The sequence below is a fragment of the Cynocephalus volans genome, chromosome 3, assembly GCF_027409185.1.
Source record: "Cynocephalus volans isolate mCynVol1 chromosome 3, mCynVol1.pri, whole genome shotgun sequence".
Lineage (NCBI taxonomy): Eukaryota > Metazoa > Chordata > Mammalia > Dermoptera > Cynocephalidae > Cynocephalus > Cynocephalus volans.
Window position 1 is genome coordinate 116453663 of NC_084462.1, and position 15626 is coordinate 116469288.

General features: G+C 35.0%; 1 protein-coding gene across 4 annotated transcripts in view; it reads left to right on the plus strand.

The window, feature by feature from the left end:
• The first annotated feature begins 9129 nt into the window (after positions 1–9129).
• Positions 9130–15626, plus strand: part of NUBPL (NUBP iron-sulfur cluster assembly factor, mitochondrial) — a 227801-nt gene continuing 221304 nt past the window's right edge. For 2 of the 4 annotated variants that reach the window (XM_063090627.1, XM_063090628.1), the window contains exons 1-3: positions 9165–9237; positions 9810–9957; positions 13669–13703. In XM_063090627.1, coding sequence (XP_062946697.1) covers positions 9858–9957; positions 13669–13703 — 135 coding nt within the window. In that variant the 5' untranslated portion in view covers positions 9165–9237; positions 9810–9857. Of the gene's footprint in view, positions 9238–9809; positions 9958–13668; positions 13704–15626 lie in introns of those variants that run through there. The other 2 variants (XM_063090625.1, XM_063090629.1) reach the window with 2 other exon arrangements.

The window sequence follows — 15626 nt, forward strand, 5'->3', positions numbered from 1 at the left end:
TTCTATATGAATTTTAAAATCAGCTTATTAATTGCTGGAATTATGACTTGGATTTTGTTTAATCTGTAGATATGATGAAAGCAAATTTATTTTGATACTTTTAATTCAAGAATTTTATAAATGTATGTCTACATAGGCTGATATATTTTAATAGATTTTTGAAAAGGAAAATAGGGTCTGATTAGTCTTCTGTGTTTTAGACCAGAAGAGAGCTTAAGTCTGTGTTTCTTCTATTTTGAATTGTTTACTCAGAAGTTACATTGGACAACAACTTCTTTTGCCGAACCTTGGGATGAGGGTTGCAGACTCCCTGGAGCATAAAAAATCAAGGATCTGTGTCCTAAAAGACAGAATAGAAGCCATTTCCAAGATGAACTAGTGATGGTAAATGTGAAAAATCCATATATAACTGTTTAGACTCATGTCCTATCTAAGGAAGGTAATACATTTTGTGCTTTTTCTTGTATGAAGCATCTCTAAACTATTTGCCTTGATTTTTTTCAAAATTATTTTAGAAAAAGTGAAGTTACACAGCTTTGTTCTTTTCAGTTCTTATTTTAATTCAATATGAGCTTGGAAGATAAGCTTACAGATTATTTAGTATAATCCTTTCATATTCTGTATGAAAGAAACAGAAAGTTAAATGATTTGTCTGAGATCATACAGAGAGTTAGTAGAAGAACTCTGACAACATCCTAGACTTCCCAAACTCTCTATTCCACTATTTTTACTATGCATTGCTGTCATAATAACTAATGAGTCAGTAAGTAATTCCTGAGCCCCTACAATGTGCCTGGCACTGTGCTATGCATAGATGATACAAATTATCATTATGATAAAACTCTGGTCCTCAAATATCAGAGTCCTATGTAAGAGAAGACACAATTAGAAAATAGTAAAGGCAATATGTAATAAAGTTCAAAATTGGATAGAATAAAGTGGTATGGATGGAATATAGAAGTAATATCATGCCTTACTTTAAATAAATCTAGCCTATGTTATGGCAATATTGAATTGTGATTGAATACAGGTTGTATAAGAGGGACCTGACATAGGCTAACTTTGCTAACTTGAATGTGTAAAATGAAAGCAATCATACTTTACGTTAAATTCATATTCTGTTAAATAAAATATTAACTGTTAAAGGAGATGAGGATTAATACCTGATGAAATTATCAGAGAAGTCTTTATGGAAAAAGAAGGATTTGAGACAGAATTGCAAGGAAACATCAGATGAGTGGATACAGAAAATGTGGTATATTTACACAATGGAATACTACTCTGCTATAAAAAAGAATGAAATACTGCCATTGGCAACAACATGGATGGACCTAGAGAGAATTATATTAAGAGAAACGAGTCAGGCACAGAAAGAGAAATATCACATGTTCTCACTTATTTGTGGGAGTTAAAATAAAAATAAATACACAAACAATCTGGGGGGGGGGAGGAAGAAGACACAACAATTACAATTCCTTGATGTTGATACAACAAGTGAACAGAAAGGAGTTTGTTGGGAGGGAGGGGGGAGAGAGAGGAGGGAGCGAGGTTTCAGTAATTGGCCACAATAATCAACCACATTGTATATTGACAAAATAAAATAAAACTAAAAATAAATAAATAAATAAATGAAATAAAATAGAAAACCAAAAGATTTTATAAAAATAAATAAATAAATATAAATAAATAAAAAGAATTTCAAGGAGTGATGGAATTAGGAAGAGCATAGGGACTATAAACTATTATATAGTAAAAGACCTGCATTTCAACATTTCATCCTAAAGCAAATAATCTAACCTCTCTGATTCTTCATTTCCTCATATAGAAATAGGACTAATAACAATTGTCCTGCCAACCTCATGGCAATTATGAACCTGAATATATACAATTTTAATTTACCAATTATCCCTCAATAAAGCTGGAGGGGAAAAAAAAAGAAGTGTATGGATTATGGTTCAATGGAGATTCCATGAAAATATTTTTAGGGATACATTCTGCAGAATTCTCTGTAGCATTGATTTGGGTTGATTAGAGATTAGAATAGGAATTAACTATATTTTTCCTAGGATGTAGATAACTATATGATAGATGTGCAATATGATTATTTGAATGCTTCATGTGTAGTGAATCATCTTTCACCAACTAGGCTGATTTACAGCTATGCAGGTAGCTGTTATTTAGAGTGTCACTGGAAAATTCTTGTTTGTATTACTTTTTATTTATACATTACGTACAAAAAATTGCTTTCTTCATACTTGTATACAGATTAATTACGTTACTGAAGAATGATGATGAACTAAGGCACACAGAGAATGGAACTGCAACTCCAGTTTCAAGAACTGTAATAGTATTTATTATTATTTTTTCACTTAGAAGTGACTGAGATGGGTTCAATTGTTGCTAAGAAAAAAAGAATTTGGATTGTAAGGCAAAGAAATTCTTCAATTCACTGCCTCCATGTCCCTGTTCCCTAGTATGTAATATTAAAATATGATTTTATGGGGGTTGGTAATTAATATTATAAAAATGAATGAATTATTATTGTTCAATAACATTTAATAACTCACAACAAAATTTCAAAATATTTAAAAATAGTTTAATTTTTAACAAAATATGCAATGTTTTTCACAAGAAATTATACCTTCACTATACTTTTACTAAAATCTAGGTTGCTGAGTATTAGTTGTCTTTTGCTGCCTAACATATTACCACAAACTTGGTGGCTTAAAACAACACACATTTATTATTGCTCGGTTTCTGTTGGTCAGGATTTTGGGTACGACTTAACTGTGTCCTTAGCTTCATGATCTCTCATAAGGCTGCAGTCAAGGAGTCAGTCAGGGCTGGAGACTCATTCAAGAGCTCATCTGGGAAGAATTCACTTCCAATCTTACATGGTCAGTTGCTTGCAGGCCATTGGACTGTGGGCCTCAGTTCTTTGCTGGCTATTATCTGCTATTCCTTGTCACATGGGCTTTTCTCTGGGGCAGTTCACACCATGACGGCCTGCTTCATCAGAGCCAGGTGGGGGTCTCCTAGCAAGACAGAAATTACAGTCTATGAAACGTAATCACCGAAGTGACATTTATCACCTTTTCTGTATTCTATTGGTTAGAAGCAAGTTACAGGTCCTGCTCACTCTTAAGGGGATGGGACTACACAAGAGTGACAATACCAAGAGGCAGGGATCACTGGGGGCCATCTTAAAGTCTTCTGGAAAAGAACTGATTAATTCAACACATGGCATAGCTAAAAAAAGAAAGGGTAAACTTTGATGTCTACTAATAAATTATATTCAATTAATTCATAATCCAAAAGGAATTGGTGGGAATGGCTTAATAGAATTTTCAATTGGCTAAGTAGTACCATGAACTAATAAGCACAAGCTACTAAGTACATTATTTTCTTCTTCTACTATTCTGCTCTTTCTCCAGTGCTGCCAGTTATGAAATGAGAAAATCTCACATCAGACCCTGGAAAAGTTGTAAAGAGTAGCACTTCAGAAAAGTGCTAGATACAATCCTTTAAAAAATTATTTAAATAGTGCATCTCATCAGCAAATGTTGTCGATTTTGTTGTACTGGTAACTGATAACTATTAAAAATGGTATCGTCAACAGTACATTACTAGCATGTTCCCCCACAGAAATAGCCTTGGTTAAATAAAATAGCAATTCTTGCACATGATGAGAAATTGCAAAAGAGATTAAATGTGGCATTGATATAACAAAGTCTTTGACTTTGATTAATTGACAAAACTTCATTAGGTGTCTAAAAGAACTGTATGTACTCCTAACCGGGTCAAAACACCACCACTGCTTAGAACAATTAGGCCCAATATGACCATTTTCAATGCAAAAACATTTTTATCTGTTTTGAAGACTAGCAAAGACTGAAAAAGTGTAAGATGGGAGAGATTAATAGTTATTATTTCAGCAGTGTTTGGATTGTTGAGTTATGGTTAGTGGATGTCTTTCGAAGGATTGAGAATAAGTTCATTAACTTGTATGATAGGTGGTCAGGAAGTTCTATTTTCAAAAAATGGCATTGTTAAACCACAAAAGAAGATGCTGTGGAAAATGGACCCAAATACTGCCTGTAAAAGTGGTTGGCATGAGAGTTGGAACCAACCTAAATGTCCATCATCAGACAACTGGATAAGGAAAATGTGTTATAAATACACAATGGAATACTACCCAGTCATAAAAAAGAATGAAATTCTGCTATTTGCAGCAACATGGATTAACTTAGAGAAAATCATGTTAAGTGAAATAAGCCAGGCACAGAAAGAGAAATGCCACGTGTCCGCACACATAAGTGAGAGCTAATAAATAAAGAAAGAAAGAAAGAAAGAAAAAAGAAAGAAAGAAAGAAAGAAAGAAAGAAAGAAAGAAAGAAAGAAAGAAAGAAATAGCAATCACAGTAACATGTTGAACTTTCGAAAGGAGAGAACAGAACAGAGGTCACCAGAGGTGGGAAAGTGGAAAAGGGGAGTAAAGGAGGAATTGGTAAAGGGTCATGAAAAACGATTACATTGTATAATGTTAAACATACTAATTATCCTGATTTGAGCATCACATATTGTACACAGGTAATGATATTCAGCTCTGTACCCCACAGATATGTAGAATCAACTATGTTACAATAAAAAAAAAAGGAGTGGTTGGTATGAATTGTAGCACTTCAAGCGGAGATAGATGTGTGGAAGGCAGAAAACAAAGATAAACTTCATACCTTAAAGTTTGTAATACAACTTCATAAATTTTTTCTTCATATTTTTGCTCTATTGCTGTAAATAAGAATCATAGGATATATTTTGAGAGATTATAGTGAGTTGTAGGAATTCCTCACTTATATCAATAGATTGAACAAATTTTGGACCTATTATATTTATCACATATTATGTATGGTTAATAAATTCTAAATAGAAAAGGTTAATAAATGAATCTGGAAGATTTGGTACCAGAACACCAAGTAGACCAAGATATTATCTAAGCTGCATGGTTATGGAGGACATCCTCACATTTTGATAGCAGCATAACACAGACAAAAATTTATGTTATCTTTTTTTTCCCTGCAGAAAAGTGAAACTTCATATTAACTGGAGTGAAGATTTGGTGTCTTGATGGGGCTCTGCTTTGTCATTGTCCTTGGTTTGCCCTCTAAAGTACAAACAGGAAAATTCTTTTCTGAATACATAATGAGGTAAGGTTTAAGCAAAGTCTTGTAGAAGCTTTTGTCCTCTAATCTCTAGGACAGAATAGAAGAGTGGAAAGGGCTTGGCTGAAAGAATACTTGTTTGGTACTGGAGAAAGTGAAATAAAAAAGCAAAAGCATGGGAATGCTGAGGTCCCATGTATAGCAAGTGTTTGCTTGGGTGACAAATACTTTTTCCAAATTCTGATTGTGTGGCTCCTATTTCAGGAAAGGATCTTCTTAGAATCTTTAAACATTAAATAGAGACTATATTCAGCTATAATGCAAGCCTGTGACCTTTGTCCAAGGATTCAGTTCAATTTTATAAATCAGAAATTCAAATGTCATATCACCCATGATTTTTCCAGCTTTGGATACTGGCATTTAGAAATACAACCTGTCACATTCTAGAGGTGGATAGTCATTTGGAGGCACATTCTCAGAAGTCTGTTTAGTCAAAGAATATACACACATTTGATTTACGTAATTTTAAATTATAAGCATGAGAGCTTCTTTGACTGGACCAGTTTATGTGAGCTAAGATACTGAAAGGCCAGCAAAGTCTTTGATATGGGAACATCCACAAATGTCCTAGACAAGATTTCCTATAGAGAGACTGGCTTGTTGGGAAGCTATTCACCTAAACAGAAATTATTCTATACTTTAACGTGCAAATTAGAATTAGATACAGGTAAAAGAGGGTTTCATGCTTAGAGTTATGAACAGAGAGGTTTGGGAACAATTCACATTGTGAGGCAAAGTGGGGTCAATTAATGGGGTTGTCATTTGGACAGGTCCCATAGATAGGGTGAGGTTTTCTTTTTGGTGAGTCCTTGGACAGGATGAGAATGTCAGTTGTGGACACGAATCTTAAACTGAAGGAACTGGCACTAGTTTCTGAACTTTATTCAGTATATTCAACAGAGACAGGAGACTGTTTGAGACACCTTATTCTTACTTAGTGAGCTGAGCAAGGAAGTGAAGACCATGTTCCCAGTTGAGGCATTTGAGGCAGTCTTAGGTTTATGGACACTGAATGAAGTAGGCTCCTCGTCTAAGTGGGAATCTGAACTTTCAGTGAGTCCTTGATCCCTTAAAAAGGATAGTTTGGTTTTTCTGGTGAGGGGCAACCTAGTAGGTACAGATACTTCCTTTGTAGGAAACAATACACAATATTACCCTAGATTGGTTAGAGTGAAGTGTTATAATACCAAGGTCAAGGGTTTGGATCCCTGTACCAGCCAGCCCCCCCCAAAATAAAAATATATTACCCTAGATTAGGAGGCATTCAAAAAAATCGTCTTTGTTTTGATTAGTATTTATTTATTTATAAATTTCTGTGAGGTGGTGGAAACTCAATCTTATTCAATATAGATTCCACTAGGTGTGTAGTTAAGTTACAGGGAGCTTATGTAGTGTTCACATGTCCACGTGGTGAGGTGAATTTAATCCTCAAGGACTTTATCTATTTATACCAGCATCCATGGAGATGCCACATCCCTAACCATGCAGATTGTGTTCCCTCATTCCTGCCCTTAAGGTCTCTTCAGCTTTCTCTCAGCTATTCCTGTGGCTCACTCAGACCTGTCTAAACACTCTACCATTTTTATTCAGTTGTTCTGCCACCGTACTGAGGTTTACCTGGGAATGGAGACATTGATTCTGTTGTTCTCACATTCCCCAAACTAATTGGGGGTTCTCTTGTCTGCCCTCTTCAGGGTGAACAGAGAAGAAGTAGTCACAGTGTATGGGATTCCTTCTTAGGAGCTCTGACAGGCACAGATTATTTTAGCTCGGTGACAAAAATCCTAACCAACAGTGACTTAATTAATTATCTCACATAAGATGTTTGGAGATGCAGACCAGGACTGGTAGAGTAGCATACCTATCCCACCAAGAATTTGTCTTTCTGCTATGCTTCCACTATCTTTAGCTGTTGTCTTTTGTCATCGTGTTTGCCACCATTGTGCTTTTCAGGTTCACAAGATGACTGCCACATCTCCAGGTGTCATACCCATGGTCAAGGTGAGAAAAAGGAGTAGCATCAACTATATTCCACCCCAGCACAAAAGCAAAAGCTTTTTCAGAAGCCCCTCAGAAAATTTTTCCTGCACTACATTACCCAGTAATCATAGTGGTATTTCTAAAACACGAATCTGATCATATTACGTTCCTTCTGTGGTTCCCTCAGGATAAAGTCCAAATTCTCTTACATGATGTATAAAGCCTTTCATGGTCTGGGCAACCTCCATCTTTACAAACCTCCATACTCATCTCTTTCACTCTATCCTCAAACCACACAGATTATTTGCAGTTATTAACAGTCCATTTCTTATCTCTGTACAACAACCCCCTAGCCATTCTCTCAGCTAACTCCTACAAGTTACCCACACTCAAGATTCAACTTAGATGTTACCCCATTCAGAAAACTTCCCTAGTTGAATTGGGTGCCCCATATTTGTACTCCTGTATCACTCAGCACTTTTCTCCTATACTTATCACACTATACTGTAATTATTTGTTAAACTATTCTGTCTTTTGCACTGGATAATAAAGTTCTTGAGTGGAAGGATTATGTCTGGTACCCTAACACTAGTGTGTAGTGCTTGGCACATAGTAGTTGCTCAATAAATATTTGTTAAATGAATGAACTGTAAGTGGAAGTCTGGAAGAACTTGCAAAGCTACCTGGAGAAAAACAGATATTCAGCATTTCTTGTCAAGTGAATGAATTATTTTGACAGTCGTTACCCTTATCCCTATGCTTTGGCTTACAATTTATAAAAACTGAGCAGGAAAAAAATCTAAAAATTAATAAAATTGAGATAACATGCTATAAAGTAACATAAGAAGGTGATATAAAATAATAAGCTAAAAGTGTCAAGCCTACTGTAAGACAAAGAAAACTGATGAAACAATAAGGTTGTGGGACTGGGAGAGAAAAAGCAAGGAACTGAATGCTTTTCAGAGCTTATTAAATGAAATGTATTTTGTCGGTAATATCTCATTTAATCCTTACAATAATTTTTCGTGGTTGATATGTTATGCCTGTATAAAAGATAAGAAAATTAAAGACCAGATCAGAGCAAAATAACTTGTATCTTTGATATATCAAACAACCTACAAATAAGAAGCAAATGAAAGAATTTAAAATCAAACCTAGAAAGTACTATGGAGAACATGAGAGGGTAAACCATCCCACATTCCAAATGATGCTTTTGCTGGGTTTGGCTTCCTATATCAGCTTTTGAGCTTTTTCTCCTAAAGTGATTTCTTTCACGCTCTCATCCGCTTTGGATGTAGAAATACTTCCTTTCTTTCACCAGGATAAATTCCACTTCCTCCCTCAAGCTCTGTCTCACTCAAGTTTTTTCTTGAGCAAAACCTACTTCATTAGACCTGCTTTCTGACTTAACTGGACTTTTTCCAGTCAGGTAAAGCACCCCCACCTCTCTTTCAGGGAACTGTCAGCAATACAAGCAGTGAATACCAGCACAAAGCAGACTACTATTATTGTAGATCACGCAGGAAAAAATAAAATAAAAAGGTAAAGTCCTTAACAGTGGCAGTGTTTAAGTGGCCATATACTGCGCAGTAACAAAACCTGGAGTTCAGGTTCCACCGTTTGAACTTTCTAGGTCTCAGTTTTCTTACTAATGAGAAGGGGATACTAGTAAGAGTCTTCTGCCTACTCCAGGACTTCTGTAAGGATTAAATGAGATGTTGCATGTGAAAACGCTTCGCGAACAGATGGTAAAACGCTGCAAAATGTTTGTAGCTGGCTACAAACAGGACAACGACAAGTTGTGTTTCTGGGCTGAAGGTACCCAAAGGCCGGTCGCTAGGGAGAGGAAGCCGAGCGTTGCCACGTGACGTCATCACCCCGCGCCCGCCGCGACGGTTTCCCAGCAGGACTCAGGGATTCGTTCCGCGCCATGGGGACTTGGCAGCGTCTGCTGCTTTTTGGTGGGGTGTCTCCCGGGAGTGGTGGTGGGGCTGCTGCTCCGCTTGGGGGAATCCGAGCATTGGTTTGCAGGCGCCAGGTCCGTGGTGACACAGGGCAGGGGGAGGAGGGCGGGACGGCCGATGTCGGGCGGCAGATGCGCAGGTGCCCTGGCGTTGCCTCTTCCCGAGGACTGACCTCAGTTTCTCATGGGCCCCGGTCACTTGGCTTAGTGAGACCGCAGTCGGCTAGACGTCCCCGCTTTCCAGGCATACCCCCAGTAGGACCAGGCTGAGGCGTGGCGAGACATGAAACGCATGGTCGGAACGTGGATGTGCGCATTGCACATTGCTTTCTTGGTTTTGGGTTATTTAACAAATAGGTTAAAAAGAAGGAAAACACGTGGAGGATGTAACTCCGTAGAGAGCCATCTTATTTACTTTCCATTTTTCAACGTCAGCGTATTTTGGAAGATAAATTTCAGTTTAAAAATGTGTCTTTATAATTGTGATCAGTAGCAGTGGGTATATTATCACCAAAGGCTGAACTAGTGAAGAGCAGAATTAGAAAAGAAAAAAAGCCCTTGTAATCGCAACCCCCTAATTGTTTTTCCTTTTACAGAGTGACAGTGAAGATGGCTTATTTAAAACGCTTTTTTTTTTTTTTTTAAAGTTATCTGGCGCTGAGAGTGAGTCCCTAAAACAAAGAAGAACACAGATCATGTCCCGAGGACTTCCAAAGCAGAAACCGATAGAAGGTGTTAAACAAACTGTAGTTGTGGCTTCTGGAAAGGGTGGAGTTGGAAAATCAACTACAGCAGGTATTATGGGATATTAATTCTTATCCTGATTAAGAACTTAGGCCAACTGGCAAGTGCACCCTATTAAAATTATAGTTTTGTTTTTAAATAATGTTTAGTATTTGTTAGTTCCTAAAAGCTGGTTCCTTAATTCAGGTATTAGGAGTTGGTAGTGGGTAGGAGCTTAGATTTTGGAGTTAGACAAAACTATGTAGTAACCAGGTCTTCTACAACTTAACTGAAGAAAAGGTGGTGAGATTGCCCAGCAGTTCTTCAGTTTTCTTCGTTGTAAAAAGGGGATGATGACAACCTCTTTCCAAGCATGATTATGCAAATTTAAAAAGTTAACCACTTAGCCCAGTGCCTCTTACATAGTAAGTGCTCAGTAATTGGTTATTATTTTTAAAACATATAGTAACTTTAATACTGAATTATTTTCATTCTTTGATGTTCTTTTCCAGTCTTTATCAATATACATATAGCTATATATTTGCAATGAGGTTGTTTGCGTTGTTGTGCCTTTTTCATTTAACCATAATATAATTTTCACCATTTATAAAGTCAACATGATGTAATATTTGAAAATGCTTGAAAAGATGTAATATTATTTTATTTATTTGAAATGCCATTTAATTTTTGTATCTTTTATATTAATATATTATGAGCAGAAAATTTTCTTGGTGGTGCTTTTTATTGATTATAGATTTCATTAACACTGAAATGCTGCTTTCAGAACCGATAAAAGATGTGCCACCAGAATTAGAAGAGTTAACAGCTTAGACTGATAACCAGATATTCTCTAAAATTTTCAAAAGTAAATTTTGACTTCTGAAAAAATTGTTTCAGTGTAATAATATAAAAGGGAAATTTTTTTCCTCCCAATTCAATCACCACAGGTAACGTGTTATTTTATTTCAGTTTTGTTGAGTTATGATTGACAAATAAAAATTATATATATTCAGGGTATAGAGTATGATGTTTTGATATATGTATACATGGTGAAATGATTTTCACAATCAAGTTAATTAACATATCCATCATCACATACCTTTTGTGTGTGTGTGTTCGTGTGTGTGTTCATGTGTGTGTGTGTTCGTGTGTGTGTGTGTGTGTGTGTGTGTGTGTGTGTGTGGTGAGCAAGAATAGTAAAGATCTATTCTCTTAGAGAATTTCAAATGCACAATATGTTAACTCTAGTCACTTAGCTGTACATTAGGCCTACAGAGCTTATTCATCTTATTACTGAAAGTTTGTACCCTTTGACTTGTGTTATACCCTTGTAACTTGTATTATTAATTTGGAATCATAAAGCACTCATGTCGTATTGTTGCCTCATATTGAATTTTCAATCATTTCACTAGGAGTGGCTGCTAATTCAGATTTTACCCAATCTTTTGTTTTTAAAAGTTGATACTTAAAAAATGATTATCCTTATTATATTTCATTGTGTTAATTTTGGCATAGTTCTAGACTGACAAAAGAGATCTTTTAAATTTTGAGATTTTTTTTCAAACTGTTAACCTAAAATTGGGGCATATATTTATCTTAAAATTTTTTCATTCCATTGAAGTCAATGACATTTTGAAATAAGAAGAGCCAGATACAGAGTTCTGTGAATATCACTAGAGATCTTGTTTGTTGACTTAAAGCCATATTTGGCTCCTTCTCGGTATTTTCAGTTTTATAGCTGTACAACTAGCTACAGTGTTGTTAGCTGCATTTATTCTCATTTTGACTTGAAGGGAATTGTGGAATAGTTTGTCAGATGTTTTGAAGAAATTAAGATTTACCAAATATTATATTTGTGATAAACCCCTAATCTATTACTATTTGACACTATATTATTATTAAAAAATGATTAGTTAATGGTTCTTAATGAATTCATGTGATATCCTATACATTTTTGCTTTCTTTCCTAAGTGCCTACAATCTGTTTGATGTTTTATTTTTAAAATTTAGAACCTCTGAGTCTTTGGTTCTAGAATCTACCTCTTACTGTTTTTTGAAAATTTGGAGTACTCACATGTGTTTTAAGTGGTGTGAATTCTTTTGCATGCTCTGTGATTACTTGGACTGGATAAAGAAGGAAGGTGTTTTTATGGTCATAGCCGTAAGTTCTTTCAGTTTTGTGCAGTGTAATTTGTTGGGTCTCTAGGCTAGCACTTGTTAAAACAGATTGTTTATTGTTTTTAGTTGGAAGATGATCTGTTGCCATGGAATGCACAAGCATTTAATTAGGAAAATGTATGAGAAGGTGTACAGTGTATGACACATAGTAGGTGCTTCAGTAAATGGTCCTTCCTCACTTTTTTTCTCTGTTAACATTATACCATCTGTCCCAAACAGCTACCCCTTGCTTTTCATGACGGCTCTGTCCTCACACCTAAGCCTAAGAAATAGGTTATTTCTATGTACACTCTGTTGATACTGTATTTTCTTTCTCTTATATGTATTGATTCCTGTCCCAAATTATTTCAAAATACTTCTCTTTTGAATATTTATGCTAGAGATATTGTGGATTAGAGACATTTGACTAACATGAACATGCTCTGTGATTCTATTGCATAAATGTAGGAAGAACCTAACATTTTTTGGGGGTAGGGGGTAGGGGGCAGTTGGCCTGTACGGGGATCTGATTCTTTGACCTTATTACCAGTATCATGCTCTGACCAGCAAGCTAACTGCACAGCCCAGGAAGAACCTAACTCTAAGCTGAATTATTTTTTGAAAATTTCTGCTTAAAATTTGGATTATGTTTGAATTTTCCTGTACCTGATATTCAAAGTTATTTTATAATTTATAAAAATGAATTTCTCAAGTTCCATGCCCTAGGCTAAGTACTTTACATACAGTATTTCATTTAAAACTCCCAACAGTTATGAAGTAGGAATTATCCTCATTTTATAGATGAGGAAACAGACTTACTGGATAAAATAACCTACTCAGGGTTATACAATAGAAGGTAATGGAGCTGGGTTGCACCAGATCTACCTTAAAAAGGTGTGCTCTTAACTACTTGACAGGAAACACCCCTGACATAATTCATAATGTTGCTCTGTAAGGAAATGTGATTCACATTATGAGGGTCTGTTTATTTATCAGTCTTGGAAATGTGTTACTTTCGGACCTCTCTTCTCAGATGTAGCATATCCTTTTTGGTGGGCTAAAGCTGGTTTTGGGATTACTGCTTTCCTCCTTTATGTTTCTGGAATTCACTGGCAAAGGCAGTTTTGGGAACACATTTTACCCCCTTATTCTTCCCTTCTCTCTGTGCACAGTGGTCCAGGCTTTCATATACATGAATATTTATGAGTTAGATACTTGGAACTCCTGCAATACCAGCATTTATTTTTAAGACAATTGGATCATATTCACTTTTATTTATCAAAAGATAGAAATTTTTTCTACAGAATATGCTTTTGAAAATAATTAAAGTATATATTCTATTAACATTGTTTTTTAAAAACTAAGTGGATTATTTAAACAAAATTATAACATTATTAATGGATTGTTTAAAATGTTACTTTGGGGGCACTTATCTATTGCTTATGTTAGAAAATTACTTTCTTTTTTACTTTACTTTTTACTTTCTGTGTTCTATCTGTGTCCTTGTTCTTTACAAGTAAGGGAGATATGTTAAGAGTTTTTGTGCATAGGTTATTACATTAAAAGGCAAATTAAATTTGATAGAAGAAAAGTTACTAAATTTAATTATTTTTTTATTTTTTACAGTGAACCTTGCGCTTGCACTAGCAGCGAATGATTCGGTAGGTGTTTATTAACAGAAATATTAATTTATTAGAATGTTATTTAACGTAATGATAAAGAGCATATTCATGTTTTCCATTTACTCTGTCAGAAGCTACGTAGTGTAGTTTTAATCATTTTCATGGCTTTAAGGAACTCGAAATACTGCCAGTGGTACTGGTTACTTTTAATAGTAGTGATGCATTTAAATAGTAACCATATATTGTTTGCAGTATATCCCACAGAAGGCTTTCGTGTTCTTGAACAGAGGTCATATCCTAAACCAGTTTTCCCACTTATGATCTATTATGATCCCATTAATAATTCTAGAGAAGAATTATTCTGAGTTCAACTTTTAAGTGTTAATTTTTTTTCTTTAAAGGTAAAAAATATTCTGAAAGTAGTGTATAGCCATTGAAATAAAATTCAAACAGAAGATGTGTAACATAAAACTAAGGTTCTTACACTCCTTTTCTTCAATAGGATTAACTGTAGCTGTGAATTTATATATATCCTTTCAGTTCTTCCTTTCTCCATACAAAATTGAAAAATAATACATATGTATATACATGCATCTTTCTATACTATACCTCATTCTTAATGGCTGCTGCATTAATGGCGAACCATAATATATTTAATCAATTCCCATTTGATGTAATATTTAGGTTGGGTTGGTTCCCATTATTTCCCCTTATTTTAAATGATGTTGTGGTGTAATTCTTATATAGTATTCCTACGCATTAACTGTTGATATTTTTGTAGGATAGATTCCTGGAAATAAAACTATTAGGTAAAAAGGTATACATACTTTAAATTATACTCCTAAAAGTTTGCTTAATTTTTAATTTCAGGTGTAGTCTATGGGAGTACACCTTTATCATACTTCATTAATGTTAGATGTTATCTATCTTTTTAGATATTTAAAATAAAACTAAAATTTAACATTAAAGATATGCAACTCCATAAATTAATCAGCTAGTTAACAAAAATGCACATACATATTTCAGAGCTGATTTTAATTTCTCCTTCATACCTATTTTATAAAATACAAGAATCATTTAATATGTTTAGCTGTGACTGTGCTTCTAACTTATTTTCTACCATTACTATGCAATTTCAGTTCTTAATAGATAGCACATATGGAAAAATAATATGTGGTATGGTATTAACGTATGGAATCCAGAATCTCCCAGAAATCAGAACTGGGCACATGAAGTTTGTCTTCTGATGCTTGGTTCTATGTTTATTTCTGAAAACTTGAAACTAATAAACAACATTTGTAATATGTTGGTTATGTGAATTTTATTCATTGTAGAACCAAGTGGTGTAAATGAACTTTTAGAGAAGAAAATGTAGTCATGTTTCTCTAAAGTTGTGCTTCTAGAAGGAGAAGATTCCAATGTCAAGGCCAAGTTTTTTCTTTGAAAATTTTTTTCAAGTCTTTTCCTTTTATGGAAGACTTATTTTTTTTGTATCCCATCTTGTCGTCTTTCTTGAATTCTTTTTTTGTTTCTCTGGAGGGCATGTTGAGTCCTTGTGTGGTTTGATGAGCAGAATAACAGCCCACCAAAACGTCCACATTGTAATTCCTGGATCCTGTGCATATGTTACCTTTCATGGCAAAAGGAACTTTGCTGATGTGATTAAATTAACAGTCTTGAGTTGGGAAGATTATCCTGGATTATCTGGTTAGGTCCAGTGTGATCATAAGGATCCTTATAAGTGAAAGAGGGAGGCAGCAGAGTCAGAGTCAGAGTGATTCTATGTAAAGTAGCAATCTATTATTGCTGGCCTTGAAGATGAAAAGGGACCACTGGTCAAGGAATGTTATGTAGGCTCTAGAAGCTAAAAAAGGCAAGGAAGTGGATTCTTCCCTAGAGCCTCTAGAAGGTATTTAATTTCGCCGACACCTTAATTTTAGCTCATTAAGACCCATTTGGACT